Source organism: Heterodontus francisci, chromosome 29 (assembly GCF_036365525.1).
Source record: "Heterodontus francisci isolate sHetFra1 chromosome 29, sHetFra1.hap1, whole genome shotgun sequence".
In the NCBI taxonomy this organism is placed as follows: Eukaryota; Metazoa; Chordata; class Chondrichthyes; order Heterodontiformes; family Heterodontidae; genus Heterodontus; species Heterodontus francisci.
In genome coordinates this window covers 6,528,035-6,555,843 of record NC_090399.1, presented here as the reverse complement: position 1 = coordinate 6,555,843, position 27,809 = coordinate 6,528,035, and the positions used below count along the sequence as shown (strand labels likewise).

General features: G+C 43.6%; 1 protein-coding gene across 2 annotated transcripts in view; it reads left to right on the top strand.

Annotated features, from left to right (window-relative positions):
• LOC137346092 (tenascin-like) overlaps positions 1 to 27,809 on the top strand; it is a 326,039-nt gene that overhangs the window by 45,746 nt on the left and 252,484 nt on the right. The window contains exons 2-7 of one of the 2 annotated variants that reach the window (XM_068009390.1): positions 3,857 to 4,382; positions 10,863 to 12,074; positions 16,495 to 16,610; positions 20,314 to 20,467; positions 21,561 to 21,824; positions 24,445 to 24,708. In XM_068009390.1, the coding sequence (XP_067865491.1) occupies positions 3,965 to 4,382; positions 10,863 to 12,074; positions 16,495 to 16,610; positions 20,314 to 20,467; positions 21,561 to 21,824; positions 24,445 to 24,708 (2,428 nt within the window). In that variant the 5' untranslated portion in view covers positions 3,857 to 3,964. The remainder of the gene's footprint in view (positions 1 to 3,856; positions 4,383 to 10,862; positions 12,075 to 16,494; positions 16,611 to 20,313; positions 20,468 to 21,560; positions 21,825 to 24,444; positions 24,709 to 27,809) is intronic. The other variant, XM_068009389.1, reaches the window with a different exon arrangement.

Here is a 27,809-nt window from a genome sequence, read left to right as displayed (position 1 = left end):
ACGGTAGAAACAAACTAAACAAAATAAAAATACTAAAATAAAATAACCAAATAAAAAAGGAAAAAGAAAAAAGAACTAAACATAAAAAGGAGGGCCCGTCATACTCTGAAATTATTGAACTCAATGTTCAGTCCGGCGGGCTGTAGTGTGCCTAATCGGTAGATGAGATGCTGTTCCTCGAGCTTGCGTTGATGTTCACTGGAACACTGCAGCAATCCCAGGACAGAGATGTGAGCATGAGAGCAGGGGGGAGTGTTGAAATGACAAGCAACCGGAAGCTCAGGGTCCTGCTTGCGGACTGAGCGGAGGGGTTCCGCAAAGCGGTCACCCAGTCTGCGCTTGGTCTCCCCAATGTAGAGGAGACCACACTGTGAGCAGCGAATACAGTATACTACATTGAAAGAAGTACAAGTAAATCGCTGCTTCACCTGAAAGGAGTGTTTGGGACCTGGGATAGTGAGGAGAGAGGAGGTAAATGGGCAGGTATTACACCTCCTGCGATTGCAGGGGAAGGTGCCATGGGAAGGGGACAAGGTGGTGGGGGTAATGGAGGAGTGGACCAGGGTGTTGTGGAGGGAACGATCCCTTCGGAATGCTGACAGGGGAAGGGAGGGGAAGATGCGTTTGGTAGTAGCATCATGCTGGATGTGGCAGAAGTGGCGGAGGATGATCCTTTGGATCTGGAGGCTGTTGGCGTGGAACGTGAGGACAAGGGGAACCCTGTCACGGTTCTGGGAGGGAGGGGACGGGGTGAAGGTAGAGGTGCGGGAAATGGGCCAGACACGGTTGAGGGCACTGTTAACCACAGTGGGGGGGAATCCTCGATTGAGGAAAAACGAAGAATTATCAGAAGCACCGTCATGGAAGGTGGCATCATCAGAGCAGATGCATCGGAGACAGAGAAACTGGGAGAATGGAATGGAGTCCTTACAGGAGGCAGGGTGTGAAGAAGTGTAGTCGAGGTAGCTGTGGGAGTCGGTGGGCCTATAATGAATATTCGTAGACAGCCTATCCCCAGAGACGGAGACAGAAAAGTCGAGGAAGGGAAGGGAAGTGTCAGAGATGGACCATGTAAAGGTGAGAGAAGGGTGGAAATTAGAAGCAAAGTTGATAAAGTTTTCCAGTTCGGGGCGGGAGCAGGAAACGGCACCGATACAGTCATCAATGTACCGGAAAAAGAATTGGGGGAGGGGGCCTGAGTCGGACTGGAACAAGGAATGTTCGACATATCCCACAAAAAGACAGGCATAACTAAGACCCATGTGGGTACCCATAGCAACACCTTTTACTTGAAGGAAGTGAGTGGAGTTGAAGGAGAAGTTGTTCAATGTGAGAACAAGTTCAGCCAGGCAGAGGAGGGTGGTGGTGGATGGGGACTGGTTGGGCCTCTGTTCCAGGAAGAAGCGGAGAACCCTCAAACCGTCTTGGTGGGGGATGGAGGTGTAAAGAGATTGGACGTCCATGGTGAAGAGGAGGCGGTTGGGGCCAGGAAACTGGAAATTGTCGAAATGACATAGGGCGTCAGAAGAGTCACGGATGTAGGTGGGAAGAGACTGGACCAGCAGAGAAAAGATAGAGTCAAGATAGGAAGAAAGAAGTTCAGTGGGACAGGAGCAGGCTGACACAATGGGTCTGCCGGGACAGTCCTGTTTGTGGATTCTGGGAAGGAGGTAGAAGCGGGCTGTCCGGGGTTGCGGGACTATGAGGTTGGAAGCTGTAGAGGGAAGATCTCCAAAGGAGATGAGGTCAGTGACTGTCCTGTGGACAGTGGCTAGATGTTCGGTGGTGGGGTCATGGTTCAGACGAAAGTAGGAAGAAGTGTCTGAGAGTTGGCACTGAACCTCTGCAAGGTAGAGGGCGGTACGCCAGGCAACAACAGCACCACCCTTGTCTGCAGGTTTGATGACCATGTCGGGGTTAGATCTGAGAGAATGGAGTGCAGCAAGTTCAAAGGGGGACAGGTTAGAGTGAGTGAGGGGGGACAGAGAAATTGAGACGACCGATGTCTCGACGACAGTTTTCAATGAAAAGATCAAGAGTGGGTAAGAGGCCAGAGGGAGGGGTCCAGGTAGAGGGAGAATGCTGGAGGTGGGTGAATGGATCTGCTGGTCAGGGGGAGGACTCCTGGTCAAAGAAGTGAGCCCGGAGGTGAAGGTGACAGAAGAAGAGCTCAACGTCATGCCGAGCGTGAAATTCATTGAGGTGGGGGTGTAAGGGGTTAAACTGAGTCCTTTGCTGAGTACAGAACGTTCAGTGTCAGAGAGGGGGAGGTCAGAGGGTATTGTGAATACACGGCAAGGGGTCAGATCAGAAGGGGTGGGGTCAGAGGGAAGTGAAGGGGATGAAGGATCTGGAGGGGCATTAGTCCCCATCAGCTGCTGGAGCTTGTGTTCCTTAACACCTGAAAGGAAGAACAAGCATTTTTTGTTAATGCGTCGGATAAGATGAAGGATGAAATGAAACTGTGGAGTAGAACAGCTTTGAGATAAGGTGAGGTGGTGCTTCTGGAGAGAGAGGTCCAGTGTGTACATGTGGCGGTGCATGGCACTGAGTGTGGATCTCAGGATGTGGCGAGAACAGCAGTTCGAGGAATGTTGTATGTCTCGGAGATACCTGTAATCCTGGGTGGATTCAAAACACGAAGGATGAAACTTCTGTTGGAATCCACGTGGAATAAGTCATCTGCTTTCTGGTGATGCTGGTTGAAGGATGAATAATAGTCAGGACACAATGGAGAGCTCCCTTACTCTTCTTTCAATAGTGCCATGTGATCCTTTACACTCAGCTGACATAGACAAGTTGGTGGAATGGGCAGACAGGTGGCAGATGAAGTTCAATGCAGAGAAGTATGAGGTGACTTATTTTGGTAGGAAGAACATAGAAGGACAATATAAAATAAAGGGTACAATTCTAAAGGGAGTGCAGGAGCAGAGGGACCTAGTTGTATATGTGCATAACAGATACAGATACACCTGGCAGGACAGGTTGAGAGAGTGGTTAATAAAGCATACAGTATCCTGGGCTTTATTAATAGGGGCATAGAGTACAAGAGCAAGGAAGTTATGTTGAACTTGTATAAGACACTAGTTCAGCCTCAGCTGGAGTATTGTGTCCAATTCTGGGAACTGCACTTTCAGAAAGATATGAGGGCATTGGAGAGAGTACAGAAATGATTCATGAGAATGGTTCCAGGGCTGAGGAACTTGAATTATGAAGGTAGACTGGAGAAGTTAGGACTGTTTTCTTTGGAGAAGAGAAGGCTGAGAGGTGATTTGATAGAGGTTTTCAAAATCATGAGGGGTCTGCACAGAGTAGATAGAGAGAAACTGTTCCCACTTGTGAAAGGATCGAGAATGAGACGACACAGATTTAAAGTATTTGGTAAGAGAAGCAAAAGTGACATGAGGAAAAACATTTTCACACAGAGTGGTTAGGGTCTGGAATGCTCTGCCTGTGAATGTGATGGAGGCAGGTTCAAATGAAGCATTCAAAAGAGAATTAGACTGTTATCTGAAAAGGAAGAGAGAAGGTGGGGGAATGGTATTCGGTGATTTTCTCATTCTGGGAGCTGGGAACGACACAATGGGCCAAATGGCCTCTTTCTGTGCTGTAACAATTCTGTGATTCAGGGGGCAGACAGGGCCTCAGTTTAACATCTTATCAGAATGGTTTCATCTCTGACTCAGCAGTGTCCCCTCAGTACTGCACTGTAAGGACATAACAGGATTTTTCTGCTCAACTACCTGAAGTAGAATTTGAACCCATAACCTTCTAAGTTGAAGGGAAGCATGCTACTCACTGAGCCACAGCTGACACCATTACTCATGTCGCTAATTGTAATATTTCCATCTTATAGGAATTGTGCTGCATCTAAGATCCAAGATCACTTTAACAGTTCTCCTTACTGAACCCGTTAGCCCTACACAAGACTGGACTCCTTTTGCCCCTGTTTATAGCTACAGAGATGGGGCTCGCCTTCAAGATCTTACTCCTCTTTGTGGCAGTGTCCTTGGATCGAGGCGACTGTGGTGTCTTCGTGAAGACAATCCGCCAGAGGCGGGCGCTACTGCCCAACATCACGTCTGGCCGTCCCACCACCGTCAACCATGTCTACAACATCAGGCTGCCCGATTGCAAGTCGTGGTCGGCCAACCTCTCCAAACCCTTGGCCCGTATCTTTGAGGCCCAGGACGAGGCCAGAGACGACAAGCGTTTTGAGCACACTGTTGACCCCACCAATCAGGTTGTCTTCACACACAGGATCAACATCCCTCCACAGGTGTGCGGCTGCGATGATATCCAGGCCCTGCTCAGCCGCCTGGAGGTCCTCGAGAAACAGGTGGCCACACTGCGTCAACAGTGCTCCAGCAATGCATGTTGTGGTGAGTCCAATTCTACTGACTGGATCTAGCACCCACTGTCAAAGGCCAGGTTCACTGCAGTTCACAATGTGGGGAAACATTTCAGATCCCTATTGCAATAAAGACAGAATATCATTTATTTAGTCACCTTATGATAGGGAGCAGGAAGATGTCAGGATATTGAAGGCAAAGTCACTGCGATCTGGGAATGTGAACACCAGAGCATTGGTTATAAATCTTTCAATGTACTAAAAATAAAAATTGATTTATGGAGACACAGCCAGAAAATGGATCTGGTAATATAATGATGAATGGACTCTCACTGTTCCAGTAGATGGTATGAGGGGGGAGAGAGAGAAATAGAGAGAGGAAGCATTGATTGAGATTATATTGCATTGATCAGGAATACATTGCATTGGTTAAGATTACATTGCATTCATTGAGATACATTGAATTGGTAAATATTGCATTGATTAGAATTACATTGCATTGATTGGGTAAATAATGAATTATTTGGCTTACTTTGTATCGATCAGGAATACATTGCAATGATTGAAATTTCATTGCAATGATTGAGAACGCATTGCAATGATTGAAATTACATTGCAATGATTGAAATTACATTACACTGATTGAAATTACATTACACTGATTGAGAACGCATTGCAATGATTGAAATTACATTGCAATGATTGAAATTACATTACACTGATTGAAATTACATTACACTGATTGAGAACGCATTGCAATGATTGAAATTACATTGCAATGATTGAAATTACATTACACTGATTGAAATTACATTACACTGATTGAGAACGCATTGCAATGATTGAAATTACATTGCAATGATTGAAATTACACTGCACTGATTGAAATTACATTGCAGTGATTGAAATTTCACTGCAATGATTAAAATTACATTGCAATGATTGAAATTTCATTGCAATGATTGAAATTTCATTGCAATGATTGAAATTACACTGCACTGATTGACATTTCATTGCAATGATTGAAATTACACTGCACTGATTGAAATTACATTGCAGTGATTGAAATTACACTGCAATGATTGAAATTTCATTGCAATGATTGAAATTTCATTGCAGTGATTGAAATTACACTGCAATGATTGAAATTACATTGCAATGATTGAAATTTCATTGCAATGATTGAAATTACATTGCAATGATTGAAATTTCATTGCGCTGATTGAAATTACATTGCAATGATTGAAATTTCATTGCAGTGATTGATAATTACACTGCAATGAATGAAATTACATTGCAATGATTGAAATTACATTGCACTGATTGAAATTTCATTGCAATGATTGAAATTACATTGCAATGATTGAAATTACATTGCAATGATTGAAATTACATTGCACTGATTGAAATTTCATTGCAATGATTGAAATTACATTACACTGATTGAGAACGCATTGCAATGATTGAAATTACATTGCAATGATTGAAATTACATTACACTGATTGAAATTACATTACACTGATTGAGAACGCATTGCAATGATTGAAATTACATTGCAATGATTGAAATTACATTACACTGATTGAAATTACATTACACTGATTGAGAACGCATTGCAATGATTGAAATTACATTGCAATGATTGAAATTACATTACACTGATTGAAATTACATTACACTGATTGAGAACGCATTGCAATGATTGAAATTACATTGCAATGATTGAAATTACACTGCACTGATTGAAATTACATTGCAGTGATTGAAATTTCACTGCAATGATTAAAATTACATTGCAATGATTGAAATTTCATTGCAATGATTGAAATTTCATTGCAATGATTGAAATTACACTGCACTGATTGACATTTCATTGCAATGATTGAAATTACACTGCACTGATTGAAATTACATTGCAGTGATTGAAATTACACTGCAATGATTGAAATTTCATTGCAATGATTGAAATTTCATTGCAGTGATTGAAATTACACTGCAATGATTGAAATTACATTGCAATGATTGAAATTACATTGCAATGATTGAAATTTCATTGCAATGATTGAAATTACATTGCAATGATTGAAATTTCATTGCGCTGATTGAAATTACATTGCAATGATTGAAATTTCATTGCAGTGATTGATAATTACACTGCAATGAATGAAATTACATTGCAATGATTGAAATTACATTGCACTGATTGAAATTTCATTGCAATGATTGAAATTACATTGCAATGATTGAAATTACATTGCACTGATTGAAATTACATTGCAATGATTGAAATTACATTGCACTGATTGAAATTTCATTGCAATGATTGAAATTACATTGCACTGATTGAAATTTCATTGCAATGATTGAAATTACATTGCAATGATTGAAATTACATTGCAATGATTGAAATTACATTGCACTGATTGAAATTTCATTGCAATGATTGAAATTACATTGCACTGATTGAAATTTCATTGCAATGATTGAAATTACATTGCACTGATTGAAATTACATTGCAATGATTGAAATTACATTGCACTGATTGAAATTTCATTGCACTGATTGAAATTACATTGCAATGATTGACATTTCATTGCAATGATTGAAATGACATTGCACTGATTGAAATTTCATTGCAATGATTGAAATTACATTGCACTGATTGAAATTACATTGCAATGATTGAAATTTCATTGCAATGATTGAAATTTCATTGCAGTGATTGAAATTACATTGCAATGATTGAAATTTCATTGCATTGATTGAAATTACATTACACTGATTGAAATTACACTGCAATGATTGAAATTACATTGCATTGATTGAAATTACATTACACTGATTGAGAACGCATTGCAGTGATTGAAATTACATTGCAATGATTGAAATTACAATGCAATGATTGAAATTACATTACACTGATTGAGAACGCATTGCAATGATTGAAATTACAATGCAATGATTGAAATTTCATTGCATTGATTGAAATTACATTACACTGATTGAGAACGCATTGCAATGATTGAAATTACATTGCAATGATTAAAATTACAATGCAATGATTGAAATTACATTGCATTGATTGAAATTACATTACACTGATTGAGAACGCATTGCAATGATTGAAATTACAATGCAATGATTGAAATTACATTGCATTGGTTGAAATTACATTACACTGATTGAGAACGCATTGCAATGATTGAAATTACACTGCAATGATTGAAATTACATTGCATTGATTGAAATTACATTACACTGATTGAGAACGCATTGCAATGATTGAGAACGCATTGCAATTATTGAAATTACAATGCAATGATTGAAATTACATTGCATTGATTGAAATTACATTACACTGATTGAGAACGCATTGCAATGATTGAAATTACATTGCATTGATTGAATTTAAATGCAATGATTGAAATTACATTGCATTGATTGAAATTACATTACACTGATTGAGAACGCATTGCAATGATTGAAATTACATTGCAATGATTGAAATTACATTGCAATGATTGAAATTACATTACACTGATTGAGAACGCATTGCAATGATTGAAATTACAATGCAATGATTGAAATTACAATGCAATGATTGAAATTACATTGCATTGATTGAAATTACATTACACTTATTGAGAACGCATTGCAATGATTGAAATTACATTGCATTGATTGAAATTACATTACACTGATTGAGAACGCATTGCAATGATTGAAATTACAATGCAATGATTGAAATTACATTGCAATGATTGAAATTACATTACACTGATTGAGAACGCATTGCAATGATTGAAATTACAGTGCAATGATTGAAATTACATTGCATTGATTGAAATTACATTACACTGATTGAGAACGCATTGCAATGATTGAAATTACAATGCAATGATTGAAATTACAATGCAGTGATTGAAATTACATTGCATTGATTGAGAACGCATTACAATGATTGAAATTACAATGCAATGATTGAAATTACATTGCAATGATTGAAATTACAATGCAATGATTGAAATTTCATTGCATTGATTGAGAACGCATTGCAATGATTGAAATTACAATGCAATGATTGAAATTACAATGCAATGATTGAAATTACATTGCATTGATTGAGAACGCATTGCAATGATTGAAATTACAATGCAATGATTGAAATTACAATGCAATGATTGAAATTACATTGCATTGATTGAGAACGCATTGCAATGATTGAAATTACAATGCAATGATTGAAATTACATTGCATTGATTGAGAACGCATTGCAATGATTGAAATTACAATGCAATGATTGAAATTACATTGCAATGATTGAAATTACTTTGCATTGATTGAGAACGCATTGCAATGATTGAAATTACAATGCAGTGATTGAAATTACATTGCAATGATTGAAATTACATTGCATTGATTAAGAACGCATTGCAATGATTGTAATTACAATGCAGTGATTGAAATTACATTGCAATGATTGAAATTACATTGCATTGATTAAGAACGCATTGCAATGATTGAAATTACAATGCAATGATTGAAATTACATTGCAATGATTGAAATTACATTGCATTGATTGAGAACGCATTGCAATGATTGAAATTACAATGCAATGATTGAAATTACAATGCAATGATTGAAATTACCTTGCAATGATTGAAATTACATTGCATTGATTGAAATTACATTGCATTGATTGAAATTACATTACACTGATTGAGAACGCATTGCATTGAATGGGATTACATTGAATTGATTGAAACTACATTGCATTGTTTTTGTCTGTTCTACCTCAGCTGATTTTTACCAATTGTAAAAGCCACAAAATGCAATGTGAAACCTTTGTCAGAAGTAACTAAATTACCCTTTTCGTAAATTATATTTGATGGACTGCCAGCAGTCTACACTATTGCCTTGTAGGGGCAATTTCCACAGTTCACTCGCTGTTGAATTGCTGACATGCCTCCATCAGGAGAATTACATTGTTCTGTAGGGATGGTCAGACTGGAGGGAGTTACACTGAGATCATTTCCTGAACCTGTTTGGAGCCGTCATCAGAACAATGTTAGCAGAGGTCACACACTCCCATCCATCCTGACAATTAGTCACCAATGGGCACTAAACAGGATACTTTATCCAGCAATGCCACAGGCCTACTGAGGAAATAGGAATAGGTTCACTCGGAGGTGTTCTTCTCAAGTTAACCATTCATTAGGAAGGGTTTTAGATCTAATTTACATTCACGTGGGTGCAATATTCTGTGCCTGAACTCAAGAAAGGTTGGACTTCAATGAGCACAAAGACTGAGTGAATAAATTGTTGATTTTTAAGTGGATTTGTTCCAATAGCTCCTTCCAGTAACTGCCATGAGGGTCACAACTTACAGCAGGGTTAAAGTCTAGCTTCAGCACTTCCATAACAGAGGACTTACAGCTTGCAGTATAGTAATACAAGCGGGATTTATTTCAGGAACAAACCTGGGACTTCACTCAACAGAAGTTGGTCATAAAACCAGACACTTTGAAGTCTTTAGATGTAATGAGTGGAAATGGAGGTTGCTTCAAGGTTTTGTTGGCAATCAGAGGACACAGCTTTAAGATAACTGGCAAAAGAGTCAGCAAGGAAGATGGGGGGACGTTTATGTGCAGCGAGTTGCTGTGGCCTCCATCTGATTGTGAGATTCTGTGATAGCATCAGATTCACTTGGATATCCCTAGGTCTTGTCTCTTGCTCGCTGGAAGCTCCCTGTAAGTTCTCGGAGCTTATGTAAGTGTGGTGCAGGGTGACAGTGGACACTCTATATCAGACACACAGAAACTCGACTAAAGTACTGCAGGTTTCTCAGTTGTTTGGCTTGGAGACACTTTAGCATGGTGACAGGTTTTCATATGCCAGGCGCCAAAATGGCCACAAATAAACAACCACAAAACCAAGGCAACATTCCTCAGTCTGCAAAACCTGGTTTTGTCATTAAACTGGTAGATTCTGGCAACTCCCAATTGTTGCTAACTGCACTGCCCCCTTAAGGTAGAGCCATGCACTGGAAGAGGAAAGCAAGCCAGGGTTTTCATTTCTCGTCACTATGTATCGGATCTTACTGGAATATAACCTGTAATTGTGGATGTTGAGAGGGGGACGGGATTGGGTCTATCTGTGAGAGACCTGCCTGGTCAAACAACCTTACTGACTTTTAGAGGGGGTCATTTTAACTAAAACTCTCCAGATGGGTGGAAATCCCAGCGGATCAAGTGGAACACTGGTTTTACAACCTTCCTGATATTACTCTATCCTGATTTTGATGGAGGTCATATTCTTATCAACATCCTGGTACAGTTATCTCAGCAACCTCTCTTTCTGAACTGTGCCTTCTCTACAGGAGAGTGCCATAGTACTAACTGTGCCAGCCTGCAGTTTAACCGATTCTGATCCACTCGTGATTTAACCACAATTGTTGCACAATCGATGTTTTTTCGGAGGCTAACTGTTTCATTGCTCACTTTCCAGGTGCAAAGCGTGCGTTGGACTGTGGCGCACACGGAACTTTCAGTGCCTCCACCTGCGGCTGTGTTTGCGAGGAAGGCTGGAGTGGCCCCCATTGCTCGGAGGCCAGCTGCCCCGCGAACTGCCAGGGGGATTGTGTGGCAGGCCGGTGTGTGTGCCAGGCGGGGTTCACGGGGAAAGACTGCAGCGAGGAGATCTGCCCCGACAACTGCAACGACCAGGGGCGCTGCATCAATGACAAGTGCGTCTGCTTCCCCGGGTACACGGGGCACGGCTGCACCGAGGAGACCTGCCCTGACGACTGCAAGGGCCGAGGGAGGTGTGTCGACGGGAGCTGCGTCTGCAAGGAGGGCTACTCCGGGCCTGATTGCGGAATCGTAGCTTGTCCAGGTGACTGCAATGGTCAAGGCCGCTGCGTCGAAGGGAGGTGCATCTGCAACGCAGGCTTCTCTGGGCGGGATTGCGGCCTACGAGGTTGTCCTGCCAACTGTCATGGCCGAGGGCGCTGTGTCAACGGGAAGTGCATCTGTGGGAAAGGGTTTACTGGATCGGACTGTGGAGTGAAGGCTTGCCCTCAGAACTGCAATGACCGAGGGCAGTGTGTCAATGGGAAGTGTGTCTGCAGGAAAGGGTTTACTGGATCTGACTGTGGAGTGAAGGCTTGCCCTCAGAACTGCAATGACCGAGGGCAGTGTGTCAATGGGAAGTGTGTCTGCAGGAAAGGGTTTACTGGATCTGACTGTGGAGTGAAGGCTTGTCCTCAGAACTGCAATGACCGAGGGCAGTGTGTCAATGGGAAGTGCGTCTGCAGGAAAGGGTTTACTGGATCGGACTGTGGAGTGAAGGCTTGTCCTCAGAACTGCAATGACCGAGGGCAGTGTGTCAATGGGAAGTGCGTCTGCAGGAAAGGGTTTACTGGATCTGACTGTGGAGTGAAGACTTGTCCTCAGAACTGCAATGACCGAGGGCAGTGTGTCAATGGGAAGTGCGTCTGCAATTCAGGCTTTTCTGGGCCTGCTTGCAGTGTGCAGACCTGCCCTAATAACTGTAGTCAGCAGGGCCAGTGCATCAATGGGAAGTGTGTCTGCAACAAAGGGTATTCAGGGCCCAAATGTGGTGTCCAGGACTGCCTGAACAACTGTAACAATCGAGGCCGCTGTGTTGATCGGAAGTGCATCTGCAAGGATGGGTTCACAGGAAATGATTGTTCAATAGGTGAGGTATATTCCCTCTCTCTTTCTCATGACTGATGTAAAACAACAACTTATAGAGATATAGAATATAAGAGCAGGGAGGTTATGATGGAGCTGTATAAAATGCTAGTTCGGCCACAGCTGGAGTACTGCGTACAGTTCTGGTCGCCACACTATAGGAAGGATGTGATTGCACTGGAGAGGGTGCAGAGGAGATTCACCAGGATGTTGCCTGGGCTGGAGTATTTCAGCTATGAAGAGAGACTGGATAGGCTAGGGTTGTTTTCCTTACAGCAGAGAAGGCTGAGGGGGGAGGTGGTTGAGGTTACAAAATTATGAGGGGCATTGATAGGTTAGATAGGAAGAATCTTTTTCCCTTAGCAGAGGGGCCAATAACCAGGAGGCATAGATTTAAGGTAAGGGGCAGGAAGTTTAGAGGGGATTTGAGGAAAAAGAATTTCACCCAGAGGATGGTTGGAATCTGGAACACACTGCCTGAAGGGGTGGTAGACGTACGAACCCTCACAACATTTAAGAAGTATTTAGATGAGCACTTGAAACGCCGTAGCATTTAAGGCTACGGGCCAAGTGATGGAAAATGGGATTACAATAGATAGGTGCTTGATGGCCAGCACGGACACGATGTGCCGAAGGGCCTGTTTCTGTACTGTATAACTCTGTGACTCTATAATTTTTAAGCCAGATAATTATTTCAGGAGTAGCGGTTGTGTCACTGTGTCCCCTTTCATTGTATTTGTGAATGGGGCATTGAATCATTGTAAGTTCCATTGTCTGTTCTGGGTGAGCATTGTTGCGCACTGGGGAGTTTAGAATTCTCCATTTGTCTCTTAAGTAGCTGCATCTGTCCTGGTGTAGCATTACCCATAAGCTTTGTGCAAGATCAAAACCAGGGATCTTCTGTGTGGGTGTTACGACCCGGTGAGAAAGGGGTCTAGGGTTCCCTCTCAGCCTTCACCTGGTCTTACCATAACAGAGTTTAATTTTGAAAAACACCGTGTTTTTAGCTCCCCCTTAGTGAATCCTTGTTCACTGCTTTCCAATTGTAAGGCAAAGAAACCAGACCAACAGGTTTTCTTAGGGTTTAAAGAAGGAAGGTTGAACTTTATTAAACTTAAGCTCTATTCCAGTTGATGTCTATGGATACGTGACGCCCCCACGCTAGCAAGCATACGCTCTTCTTCGAAATAGAGGGATCTTTTACACCCACTTGAAAGGGAAAACAGGGCCTTGGTTTAAATCTCCTCCGAAAGATGGTACCTCTTACAGCACTCTCAGTACCTTCATGACTTAGAGGCAAGGTAGCTACCCAAAGGTAATAAACAACTGCAAAGGTGGATAGAACATGTTAATTGTGAATGTTGCACAGTGCGATCCCACCCTATCAAAGCCCGGATTTATAATGCCTGATTGAGATGGCTACCCTGAGGAGCTCATTTGGCCCTAAGATGCTTTAACATAGCTTCTCATTCACAGTGGTCTCTGAGGAGTAAATTGAAGCAGGTTATTAAAGGAGACGTGGGGGGACACTGTCTGCTTTGATTTTTGGCAGTTATTTTGAAAGAAGGACCTTATTTAGATTGGACGAGGGGGAAACGAGAAAGCTTCCAAAGAAATGCCCTGAATGTTGACAGTGCGGTTTGAAGCCGCGAGATGAAAGCAGCTCCAAGTTTGAAATTATTCTCATGAATGCCTCCCTTTTTTGGCACCTAGAAACCATACTGGCTGTGAGGCTTATTTGAAATGGAAATGCAAGGGGGAGAAGCCAAGGCTCAGGGTAATGATCGGTGGTTAGGCTCCTGCCCTTTCATAAGCTCAGGCCTGCAGTGTCTCGCCTCCTCTCATCAAAGGGTCTTAAGACGCCGGTGGTCTTTACTGAAAAGACGCCAAGGAGGTTTGAAGTGGTTTATGTTGGTTGTGTGGACTGGTCAGGGTGGGGGCAGGGACAGGATTGGCAGGGCTACCTCTGGGTGGCTGGGGGTCAGGGGCTGGAGGGGGTGAAATATCTAACACCAATACCACGTTAACCCACCTGGACAAGCCAAGCGTAAGGGCAATCAAAGTGAAAGTATCTTGGGTGGAGTTGGGAGGGGTGGGGCGGAGGGGGGCGGTGGGGGGAGCTGCAGGGAAGGGGTGGAAAAGGATAAAGTCAGCGAATGAATGGAACCATTCTAAGAGCTTTCTGCACAGTAGGACTGCTATAGAACTTGACTCAAAGTAGCCCAAGCATGATAGAATTTCAGTCATTGCACTTTTGGCAACTTTCAAGAAGTGGCTCACTGAAAGAAAACAGCCATTGGTTTTAAGAAGAGTTATTTTTTTGTTCACTTTACAATCCCTTTTCTTCTGCTAATTTTAATAGTTATCCTTCAACCAGCACTACTAAAACAGATTAGTGGGCCGTTATCGCATTGCTTGCTTGTGGGATGTTGCTATGTGCAAACTGGCTGCCGTGTTTCTCCCTACATTACAACAGTCATTAAAACATAGCAACCTGGCGCTGGCTGTAAAGGTTATGAAAGGTGCTGTAGGAATGCAGGGTTTTCCTTTAAGGGCAGCTCAATGCTAGAAACACTGAGTGAGCCCCTGGCAGGTACCTCACTGAAGGGAGGGAATGAATGGACATCCCATATCCCACAGCAAGCCTGAGGGAGGGCTAGGAGAAGAACTTCTTCCTGCCCTCTCAACCATGGATAATCTGAACTCAACCCCACTGATAAATGAACTAATGCACATAAGAAAATCAGATCCTGGCACATTGGGTGGACTTGCACCACTGCCATCCATCATTTCTGCATGTGCACTGTTTCCTGTGTGACCTGAAGTCACTGCAGTCTAAAGTCTCTGTACAAGCATTGGTCCCAGTCTCAGGGACTGATCCAGCTCTCACAGTCCACACTTCCTTATTAAACTCTGGCATTGGCTCATTCGAGGCAGTCTGACCCTTTGAAATGCATCATCCAAATGATATTCCTGCCAGGGATTTATCTCTTTGAATTGTCTGATGGGTAGTGAAGAGCCTAACTGTGCACAATGGAAGGTTTTGGAATGGAACTGTGCTAAAACAGTGTGTCCTATACCTCACTGTGATTGTCACGTGATTGTACCAGTGTGTTCACTAACACGCCAGGAGCAATGCCACGAGATGTCTGCTGGTTTTATATAGAATGATACATGGTATGGTATAAAGCTACTCTCGGCATAAAGCATTGCGTCCTCCAATCAACTGTGAGTAACTCAATTGGGATGAGGGGGGGGAGGATTTAATTCGCATTAAGCAGCCCATCTTTTATGTGGTTATGGGATAATGCCGCTATCATAAACATGGAGAATGGCTGTGGGGAGCTTGCCTTGTTTTGCTACTAGATGTCACCAGCTAGGTGGGAATGTCAGCTGTGAGGCCCCAAAGAGGCTGCAAAGAGATATAGACAGGTTAAGCGAATGGGCAATAAGCTGGCAGATGGAGTATAATGTGGGAAAGTGAGGTTATTGATTTTGGTCATAAGAATAGAGGAACAAAATATTTTTCGAAAGGTGTGAAGCTTCTAAATTTTGCTGTTGAGAGAGACTTGGGGGTACTCGTACAAGGAGCATGGAAAATTAGCATGCAGGTACAGCAAACAATTGGGAAGGCAAATGGCATGTTGGAATTTATTGCAAGGGGATTGGAGTAGAGGAATGATGAAGTCTTGCTACAATTGTACAGGGCTTTTGTGAGGCCACACCTGGAATACTAGGTGCAGATTTGCTCTCTATATCGAAGGAAGGATATACTTGCATTGGAGGTGGTGCAGTGAAGGTTCACTAGATTGGTCCCTGGGGGTTGTCCTATGATGAGAGGCTGAGTAAATTGGGCCTGTATTCTCTGGAGTTTTGAAGAATGAGAGGTAATCTCATTGAAACAGACAAGATTGTGAAGGGGCTTGACAGGGTTGACACCGAGAGGTTGGTTCTCCTGGCTGAGGAATCTAGAACACAGAGGCACAGTCACACGGTCAGAGGTCGACCATTTAGGACTGAGATGAGGAGAAATTTCTTCACTCAAAGGGTTGTGAATCTTTGGAATTCTCCACCCCACGGGGTTGTGGATGCTCCATCGTTGAATACATTTAAGGCTGGGATAGATAGATTTTTTGGTCTCTCAGGGAATCAAGTGATACGGGGAGGGGAGAGGAAAGTGGAGTTGAGGGAGATGATCAGCTCTGATGGTATTGAATGGTGGAGGAGACTCGAGGGGCTGTATGTTCGACTCCTGCTTCTATTTCTCATGTTCCCATGTTCTTATCATATTCATCCAAACGAGCCTCTTGTCATCCAGGGTGATAAATGCAATGCAAGGTTAGCGCGGTCACATCCTTGCCCTATGTGCCCAGGGAAGCTCTTGGCTTTTGCAATTTTTAAAGCCTTACCTTGACCTTTTGCAGAAATCCCAGCACCCATTGGGCTTCACGTGAAGAAGATCCTGGAGACCAAGGTGACAGTGGAGTGGCAACTGCCGCGGGTTCCGGTCGACGGCTGGAAGATCACCTTCCAACCCTTGGTAAAGGACAATCTTGGATTGGAGCTTGTCGGTCTGGGGTAGTGTTGGGTTTGGGGAGGGAGGGTGGGTAGGCATTGAAACATCTCGGGTTTGTCATCCCTGCTAAAAGGCAAGGGACACACCTGGGACACACCAAATTATGATGCGATTAGGCAAGATTTAGTATGTGTAGGATGGGGAAGGAAACTGCAGGGGATGGGAACAATCGAAATGTGGAACTTATTCAAGGAGCAGCTACTGCGTGTCCTTGATAAGTATGTACCTGTCAGGCAGGGAGGAAGTTGTCGAGCGAGGGAGCCATGGTTTACTAAAGAAGTTGAAGCGCTTGTCAAGAGGAAGAAGAAGGCTTATGTTAGGATGAGACATGAAGGCTAAGTTAGGGCGCTTGAGAGTTACAAGCTAGCCAGGAAGGATCTAAAGGGAGAGCTAAGAAGAGCAAGGAGAGGACACGAGAAGTCATTGGCGGATAGGGTCAAGGAAAACCCTAAGGCTTTCTATAGGTATATCAGGAATAAAAGAATGACGAGAGTTAGATTAGGGCCAATCAAGGATAGTAGTGGGAAGTTGTGTGTGGAATCAGAGGAGATAGGGGAAGCGTTAAATGAATATTTTTCGTCAGTATTTACAGCAGAGAAAGAAAATGTTGTCGAGGAGAATACTGAGATTCAGACTACTAGGCTAGATGGGATTGAGGTTCACAAGGAGGAGGTGTTAGCAATTTTGGAAAGTGTGAAAATAGATAAGTCCCCTGGGCCAGATGGGATTTATCCTAGGATTCTCTGGGAAGCCAGGGAGGAGATTGCAGAGCCTTTGTCCTTGATCTTTATGTCGTCATTGTCGACAGGAATAGTGCCAGAAGACTGGAGGATAGCAAATGTTGTCCCCTTGTTCAAGAAGGGGAGTAGAGACAGTCCTGGTAATTATAGACCTGTGAGCCTTACTTCGGTTGTGGGTAAAATGTTGGAAAAGGTTATAAGAGACAGGATTTATAATCATCTTGAAAAGAATAAGTTGATTTGCGATAGTCAGCACGGTTTTGTGACGGGTAGGTCGTGCCTCACAAACCTTATTGAGTTTTTCGAGAAGGTGACCAAACAGGTGGATGAGGGTAAAGCAGTGGATGTGGTGTATATGGACTTCAGTAAGGCGTTTGATAAGGTTCCCCACAGTAGGCTATTGCAGAAAATACGGAAGTATGGAGTTGAAGGTGATTTAGAGCTTTGGATCAGAAATTGGCTAGCTGAAAGAAGACAGAGGGTGGTGGTTGATGGCAAATGTTCATCCTGGAGTTTAGTTACTAGTGGTGTACCGCAAGGATCTGTTTTGGGGCCACTGCTGTTTGTCATTTTTATAAATGACCTGGAAGAGGGTGTAGAAGGGTGGGTTAGTAAATTTGCGGATGACACGAAGGTCGGTGGAGTTGTGGATAGTGCCGAAGGATGTTGCAGGGTACAGAGGGACATAGATAGGCTGCAGAGCTGGGCTGAGAGATGGCAGATGGAGTTTAATGCGGAAAAGTGTGAGGTGATTCACTTTGGAAGGAGTAACAGGAATGCAGAGTACTGGGCTAATGGGAAGATTCTTGGTAGTGTAGATGAACAGAGAGATCTTGGTGTCCAGGTACATAAATCCCTGAAGGTTGCTACCCAGGTTAATAGGGCTGTTAAGAAGGCATATGGTGTGTTAGCTTTTATTAGTAGGGGGATCGAGTTTCGGAGCCACGAGGTCATGCTGCAGCTGTACAAAACTCTGGTGAGACCGCACCTGTAGTATTGCGTGCAGTTCTGGTCACCGCATTATAGGAAGGATGTGGAAGCTTTGGAAAGGGTGCAGAGGAGATTTACTAGGATGTTGCCTGGTATGGAGGGAAGGTCTTACAAGGAAAGGCTGAGGGACTTGAGGTTGTTTTCGTTGGAGAGAAGGAGGAGGAGAGGTGACTTAATTGAGACATATAAGATAATCAGAGGGTTAGATAGGGTGGATAGTGAGAGTCTTTTTCCTCGGATGGTGATGGCAAACACGAGGGGACATAGCTTTAAGTTGAGGGGTGATAGATCTAGGACAGATGTTAGAGGTAGTTTCTTTACTCAGAGAGTAGTAGGGGCGTGGAACGCCCTGCCTGCAACAGTAGTAGACTCGCCAACTTTAAGGGCATTTAAGTGGTCATTGGATAGACATATGGATGAAAATGGAATAGTGTAGGTCAGATGTTTTCACAGGTCAGCGCAACATTGAGGGCCGAAGGGCCTGTACTGCGCTGTAATGTTCTAATTCTAATTCTAATTCTAATTCAGCGAACCGTACCAGAGAGTACATGGTCAAAGGTTCCCCAATTTAAATTGTCCCGCCTGCTTCGTATGACCGTATCTCAGGCTCCCAGTGTTGTGGAGGTTTCGGATATTGAGGGACCATCAAGTTGCTCCAGGGAAATTGGTGCCAGTCGCCATGGAGGGACTCCTCTGACTTGCCTGACCTTGTTAGTGGTAGAAGCAGCTTCCATCCTGACCTGACATTTAACCCATTAGCTTCCCGCTGAGCTCACGGTGTGAATGTGTCAGAGGGCCGATGGAGATTTGGGGCTGCGCAGTCCAGTGGTGGACCAGGAGGGGGAGTTGGGTTTTCCTTCACCAGCCCGAGATCTGGTGTAATGGGGTCAAGCAGAGCCAAGGGCCCAATCTCAGCCCCTGAAATTACCATCAACACTTCCTCCACCATTGTGGTTACCTGCCTATTGACTGCCCCACTGTGTTTAAATGGCAGTGGGTTGAGTACTGTGCAATGGGCAGGGCTGTGTTAACCGCCCAATGTCCCCACCCTGTTGCAGAAGTGCCACTGACCCCTGGGCCAGACCAGAAGAGGTCTGACTGCACTGATTGGGTTCACTGTTTGTGAGCTCCCCACACCGGGATCCAATATTTAACCTCATCCAGAACCAGTTTACAGAATTTCAGGGAATGTTACAACACAGAAGGAGACGTTCAGCCCATCATGCCTCTGCCAGCTCGTTGAAAACGCTATTCAATTAGTCCCACTCCCTTTCCCCAATAGCCCTGTAAATTTCTCCTTTTGAATTATTTATCCAATTCCATTTTGAAAGTTCCTATTGAATCTGCTTGCAGGCAGGACAATCCAGATCACCACAACTCGCTGAGTAAAATAATCATTCCTTATCTCCCCACTCGCTTTCCTGCCAATTACTTTAACTCTGTGTGCTCTGCTCACTGACCCTCCTGTCAGTGGAAACAGTTTCTCCCTATTTACTCGATCAAAATCCCTGTATTGAATATCCCTTTAATCTTCCCTGCTCTGAGCAGGATAATCCTAGCCTCGGCAGTGTGTATCTCCTGGGTCTTCAGAGGTCTTCTGGCCTCTTCAGATTCCGATTCTCCCTCTTCAGTGCTGCAGAGAGTGTCACAATGTAGACAAGTTTACACCAGGGGGCTGTGTCTGTCTGGCGTTTCAGCAACATGGATGTGAAATCCACTCCAAAGCAAAAACATAGGTTGGGGGTCATGATGAGTCACATCCCAGAGGAAAACCTAGCACACTTTGCATAATGCAGGCTACAATGTGAGGGGGGTGCGGGGGCCATGTTAACTGGTGGAATAGAGACCAGCCAAGTTTAAATGTCCAGAGCTCTGGATTTGCCAGAGTTTGACTTGTTTCAGTGTGGTCAGGGAGAGTCTCTCATTCCTCCTAACAGAAAGAGGACAACGGCAAGCTAACCAATCGTGTGGCTGGCTCCAAGACCTCCTTCCAACAGACAGGCCTGGCTTCAGGGCAGGAGTACGAGGTGACGCTGCAGGCAGAGAAGGACAAGAAGCAGGGACCTGGTGTTTCGAGAACCCTTACAACACGTGAGTGCTCTTCAGCAGCTGGCACTTTAACAAACCGACATGACTGACAAATGTAGAGTACGCAATTGGACATTGGGAGGAAGTTTTCTGCCTGATATACTGCATGCCCGGTAGTTTTAGTGAAATCACTGGAACTGAATACAATGCAGTGCCTATAATGGGTGACCACCTGGCTTTGCAGTCTCCACCATCTCCCACTATCTTAGCGCTTCAGTCATGTCAACATTTAGGGAAATGTGTTCCCCTGATCTGCTCACAGAGAATAGACATCTTGGTTGACAAATATCCCTGCAAAACTCATTGACCAATCAGTTGGCCAGTTATGGGACTAAGTTGGCACTGATATTGATGTAACAGAGGGGAGTCTTTGTGAATCTACGCACAGGCAGATATATATGTATATATCTATATATATAAAATGAGAGAGAGATTTGAAACTTCAGAGTGTCAAACATAAAGAGAGAAAAGAAAAATTGTTTCATGTTATTTTCTGTGACCTGGAGCCAGGGATTTACACTCGCGCTTCCAACCTAAGAATTTTCCTCAAATATCTAACCTCTGATTGACCTAAGAAGCAATTAAACTTTAATTGAGAACATGCTGGTAATTCTCAGTAGGTCAGACAGCCTGGTGGAGAGAGTAACAGAGTTAACGTTTCAGCGCAGTGACCTTTCAACATCAGAAGGTCGTGGATCTGAAACGTTAACTCTGTTTCCCCTCTCTGCCTGACCTGCTGAGAACTGCCAGCATTTTCTGGGTTTTATTTCAGATTTACAGCATCCGCAGTATTTTGCTTTTGTTACCTTTCAGTTGACCCAAGGAGCAATTAACCTTTAATTGACCTAAGCAGCAATTAATCTCTAACTGACCTAAGGATCAATTATTCTGTAATTAGTCTCAGCCATGCCTACGTTGGGCCCAGTTGCCCCAGAGAGGCAGATGGCAAGCATCCCATGGGAAGTGAGCAACGGAGCGATTGTTCCGAGTGGTAGGCGGGATTCACCGCCTGGGTGTTTGGGAGTGTGGGAGGTCTTTCTGTTGCGTGGTCCTTGGACAGCGGCCCCACTGACTAAAGGCCTGTTCTTGGTAACAGTGATCGATGGGCCCCGAAATCTGCATGTAGTCTCGGCAACAAACTCCACCATCAAGCTGGGGTGGAATAGGCCCCAGGCGTCAATCGATCGTTACCGCCTCAACTACTCCTCGGCGACGGGCAAACACAGCCAGGTGGTGGTGCCCCCCGGAGACAGCAGCGCTGTACTGACTGGCCTAGAGGCCGGAGTGGAACATACCATCTCTCTGGTGGGGGAACGTGGAGGGCACCAGAGCAAGGCCGCAGCCACTAAAGGAACAACTGGTAAGTCCCAATTCACCACTGTCAAACCTAACTCTTTTCAGCCTTTGAGGAAGAAAATGCATTTGTCAAGATACTGGGGATAACTCCACTGCTCTTCTTCGAAATAGTGGTTGCAGGATCCTTTATGTTCACCTGAGAGGGTGGATAGTGCCTCAGTTTAATGTGTCATCTGAAAGATAACACCTCCGACAGTGCAGCACTCCTGCTGGACTACACTGGAACTGTATGTGCGAATGTATGGCACAGTCCGAGGCCACTCATCCCATTGGGCTGTTGCTAGCTCTTCAACTGAAACTGTCTGTTCCAATCCCATTCCCTTGCCCAATCTCTTTCCTCTTTTATGTTCCCTCGTTTTTAAAAAATACCTATTCAATGGTGAGTGTGTGAGATAGAGGAAGTGACAGGCAAAAGGAGTCTAAGCTGTTTGGGCTAGAGTTTCTCATTAGCTGCACTGAATAAAAAAACAACAGAAAACAGACTCGGTCAGAGGCGTTGGCACGTTTGAAAGTGTGGAGAGGTCACTATATCTGGCCACTCACTCTTGAGCACACACACATTTCCCATGCCCAAGTCAACCACTGGTACTTGTACACTTAGTTTTCACCATGTTGTCAAATATTAGCCCGAAACCAATGCTGTGGTTGGAGCCAAGAGCTGCTGAACATTCCACACAGAATCACGTAGGGCTTGGCTCAGGAAAGTATCTCTGGTCAACCCAGCTAGCAGTTGAATGTCTGAATGTGCCGCCCTGAATCACTCAATCACATACATACACACACATACACACACATACACACACATACACACACAAACACATACACACACACACAAACACATTCTTCTTTTGGGCCTCCTTATCTCGAGAGACAATGGATACGCGCCTGGAGGTGGTCAGTGGTTTGTGAAGCAGCGCCTGGAGTGGCTATAAAGGCCAATTCTGGAGTGACAGGCTCTTCCACAGGTGCTGCAGAGAAATTTGTTTGTTGGGGCTGTTGCACAGTTGGCTCTCCCCTTGCGCCTCTGTCTTTTTTCCTGCCAACTACTAAGTCTCTTCGACTCGCCACAATTTAGCCCTGTCTTTATGGCTGCCCGCCAGCTCTGGCGAATGCTGGCAACTGACTCCCACGACTTGTGATCAATGTCACACGATTTCATGTCGCGTTTGCAGACGTCTTTATAACGGAGACATGGACGGCCGGTGGGTCTGATACCAGTGGCGAGCTCGCTGTACAATGTGTCTTTGGGGATCCTGCCATCTTCCATGCGGCTCACATGGCCAAGCCACACACACACATACACACATAAACACACACACCCACACACATACATACACACACACACACACACACAAACACATACATACACACACACACATATATACACACAAACACATACATATGCATATACATACACATATACACACACACAAACACATACACACACACACATACACACACACACACACAAACACATACACACACAAACACATACACACACGTATACACACACACGTATACACGCACACATATACACACACACACACACACACACACAAACACATACACACACGTATACACACACACGTATACACGCACACATATACACACACATACACACACAGACAAACACACAGGTATGCACTCACACAGATACATGCATGCAAGGAGTGATGGTGGTGGTGTAGTGGTAATGTTACTTATCTAGTAATCCAGAAGCCCAGGCTAATGCACTGGGGGCACAGGTTCAAATCCCACTGCCCCAGGCAGGTGGAACTTAAATTTAATCAATTAATACAAATCTGGAATTGAAAGCTTGTCATCATCTGATTCACTAATGTCCCTTTCGGGAAGGAAATCTCCTGTCCTTACCCAGTCTGGCCTACATGTGACTCTAGACCCACGGCAATGTGATTGACTCTTCACTGCTCTCTGAAATGGCCTAGCATGCCATTCAGTTTTCAAGGGCAATTAGGAATGGCCAAAAAATGCTGGTATTGCCAGCGATGCCCACATCCCATGAAAGAATTTAAAAAACGCACATTGTACAGTGCCATTATACTCTAACAGATATGCCAGGAAGCCAGGCTGCCCCTCATTATTGATCACTTCACCCGTATTTGCAAAAGCGTATAATAAAGAATCTTAAAACAGTAACTTGCATTTATGTAGTGCCTTTAATGTAGAGAAAGGGCCCAAGGGGTTAAACAGGAGCGTTATTAGTGAAAAATTGTCACCGAGCCACGGAAGGAGCATTTAAGACTTGGTCAACGAGGCAGGTTTTAAGGAGAGCCTTAAATGAGGACAGAGAGGCAGAGAGGTTTAGGGCACTAATCCCGGAGCTTAGGGCCCAGGCTGCTGAAGGCATGGCTGCCAATGGTGGAGTGATTAAAATCGGGGATGCACAAGAGACCAGAATTAGAGATCTCAGAGGCTTGTAGCACTGGAGGAGGTTTCAGAAATAGGGAGGGGGTGAAGGGAGGCCATGGAGGGAATTAAACATGATGCTGCGAGTTTTAAAATTGAGGTATTGGTAGACTGGGAGGCAGAGTGGGTCGGCGAGCATCAAGAAATTGGACTCCACATCTGGTGACTGCAGCTATTTCTATGCTCACTTCCTGCAGTGATTGACAGCCCTAGGAACCTACGCATTGTCACAGTGACGGACTCCACTATCGAGCTGGAGTGGGAGAAGTCTGTAGCTCGGGTTGGCCATTATCACATCGTGTACAGTTCTGAGACGGGAAAGCGCGGAGAGTTGCGGGTATCCGGCAAGGGCAACACTGCCACTTTGGTAGGGTTGCAGGATGGCACTGAGTACACCATTTCCTTGGTGGGGGAAGAGGGGAAGATGAAGAGCAAGCCGGTCATCACCGTGGGGACCACTGGTAAGTGGGATGTGAGCACAACGATGCCTGCAATGCTGACCGCTTATATACTTACACAGAAGAGTACAATATGACATGTCTCAAATAACACTGGCTTTTTGTCAGGGTCTCTCAGTAGATTGAGGTCAATAGATTTTTTTGTGTGTAAGAGTATGAAGGCATTATGGAACCAAACAGGCAGAACCACTAAAATTGCAGTTGGACCATTCAGTGAAAATGGTAGGAAATACTTCTCCACTCAAAGTGGAAAACTGGACCTTTCTCCACACCCCCACCCCCCTCCCACACCCCGAATCCTCAAAAAAAGCTGTTGAAGCTGGGGATCAATTGAAGATTTCACAACTGAGATTTGTTAGGAAAAGGTATGAATGAATAAAGGTGGATAAATTAATCATTCCATTCCAGTGTTCCATCATTCATTCCATTCCTATGTTCTATCATTCACTCCATTCCCATGTTCTATCATTCACTCCATTCCCATGTTCTATCATTCACTCCATTCCCATGTTCTATCATTCACTCCATTCCCATGTTCTATCATTCATTCCATTCCCATGTTCTATCATTCACTCCATTCCCATGTTCTATCATTCACTCCATTCCCATGTTCTATCATTCACTCCATTCCCATGTTCTATCATTCATTCCATTCCCATGTTCTATCATTCACTCCATTCCCATGTTCTATCATTCACTCCATTCCCATGTTCTATCATTCACTCCATTCCCATGTTCTATCATTCACTCCATTCCCATGTTCTATCATTCACTCCATTCCCATGTTCTATCATTCATTCCATTCCCATGTTCTATCATTCACTCCATTCCCATGTTCTATCATTCACTCCATTCCCATGTTCTATCATTCACTCCATTCCCATGTTCTATCATTCATTCCATTCCCATGTTCTATCATTCATTCCATTCCCATGTTCTATCATTCACTCCATTCCCATGTTCTATCATTCACTCCATTCCCATGTTCTATCATTCACTCCATTCCCATGTTCTATCATTCACTCCATTCCCATGTTCTATCATTCACTCCATTCCCATGTTCTATCATTCATTCCATTCCCATGTTCTATCATTCACTCCATTCCCATGTTCTATCATTCACTCCATTCCCATGTTCTATCATTCACTCCATTCCCATGTTCTATCATTCATTCCATTCCCATGTTCTATCATTCATTCCATTCCCATGTTCTATCATTCACTCCATTCCCATGTTCTATCATTCACTCCATTCCCATGTTCTATCATTCACTCCATTCCCATGTTCTATCATTCACTCCATTCCCATGTTCTATCATTCACTCCATTCCCATGTTCTATCATTCACTCCATTCCCATGTTCTATCATTCACTCCATTCCCATGTTCTATCATTCACTCCATTCCCATGTTCTATCATTCACTCCATTCCCATGTTCTAGCATTCACTCCATTCCCATGTTCTATCATTCACTCCATTCCCATGTTCTATCATTCACTCCATTCCCATGTTCTATCATTCACTCCATTCCCATGTTCTATCATTCACTCCATTCCTATTTTTAATCAATCATTCCTTTCTGTTTTCATCTTTCTATTGCCATGCTCCATTATTCAATCCATTTCCATCTTTTATTATTCATTCCATTCCCATGTTTCATTGTTCATTCCAATATCCTATCCCATTGCTCATGAAGTAAAAGTACATAGCTTATACAGCACAGAAACAGGCCATTCAGTCCAACCAGTCAATGCTGCAGTTGTGCCTCCTCCCATCTTTTCTCATGATCGAACAGGGGAATGGAAAGCATGATGAAAGATAGGAATGGAATGAATGATCCAACACAGGAATTGATTGAATGATGAAAGGCGGGAATGATCCTCTATTCCCTTCTCCCTCATTTGCTTATCTAGCTTCCCCTTAAATACATCTGTACTATTTGCTTCAACTACTCCTTGCGGTAGCAAGTTCCACAATCTCACCACTCTTTGGGTAAAGACGTTTCTTCTGAATTCCCGATTGGATTTTTTTGGTGACTATCTTATATTGATGGTCTCTAATTGTGCTGCTCCCCACAAGAGGAAAAGTTCTCTCTGTATCCACTCTATCAAAACCTTTCAGAATTTTAAAGACCTCTATGAGGTCACCCCACACTCTTTTTTCAAGAGAAAAGAGGCCAAGCCTGTCAACCCTTTTCTGATATGTATACCCAAGGAATATTTCATTCCTGCCTTTCATCATTCAATCAATTCCTGCGTTGGATCATTCATTCCATTCCTATCTTTCATCATGCTTTCCATTCCCCTGTTCGATCATCCATTTTTTAAATCTGTTGATGGGATGTGAATGTCACTGGCCAGGCCAGAATTTATTACCCTTCCCTAATTTCCCTTGAAGATTCCCCCTTCCATCATCATCCATTCTATTTCTGAGTTTGTCATTCATTCTATTCCCATGTTCCATAATTCAGCCCATTCCTGTGTTTCATCATTCATTCCAATCTTGTGTTCCATCTTCATTCCATTCTCATATTCCATTATTCATTCTAATCCCCAGTTTTGTGATTCCATTCCCATCTTTCAACATTCATTCCATTCCAATGTTGCATCATTGGTTCCCATGACCCATTATTCATGCTTTTCCTTTGTTTCCTCATTCTGTTCCCATGCTTCAACATCCCATTCCTTTGCTCCATCATCCCATTCCCATGTTCTCTCAATCATTCCTATGTTCCATCATTCAACCTTTCCTATGTTTCTTTATTCCATTACTGTGCTTCATCATTCTATTCCATGTTCCATTATTTATTCCCATCTTTCATTACTCATTCCATTCCATTAGTCATTACATTCTCCTATGTCATGCTTCAATTCCATGTTTCATCATTCATTCTATTGCAGTCTTCCATCATTCATTCCCATTTTCCATTATTTGTTCCCATTTTCCAGCAGTCATTTCTTTCCTATTTCTTCATTGCAATCCCATGCTCCATCATTCCATTCCATCTTTAATCATTCATTTTATTCCCATGTTTTATCATTCCATTCTCATTTTCCTCATTCATTCCATCCCAGTGTTGCATCTTTCATTTATTTCCGATGTTT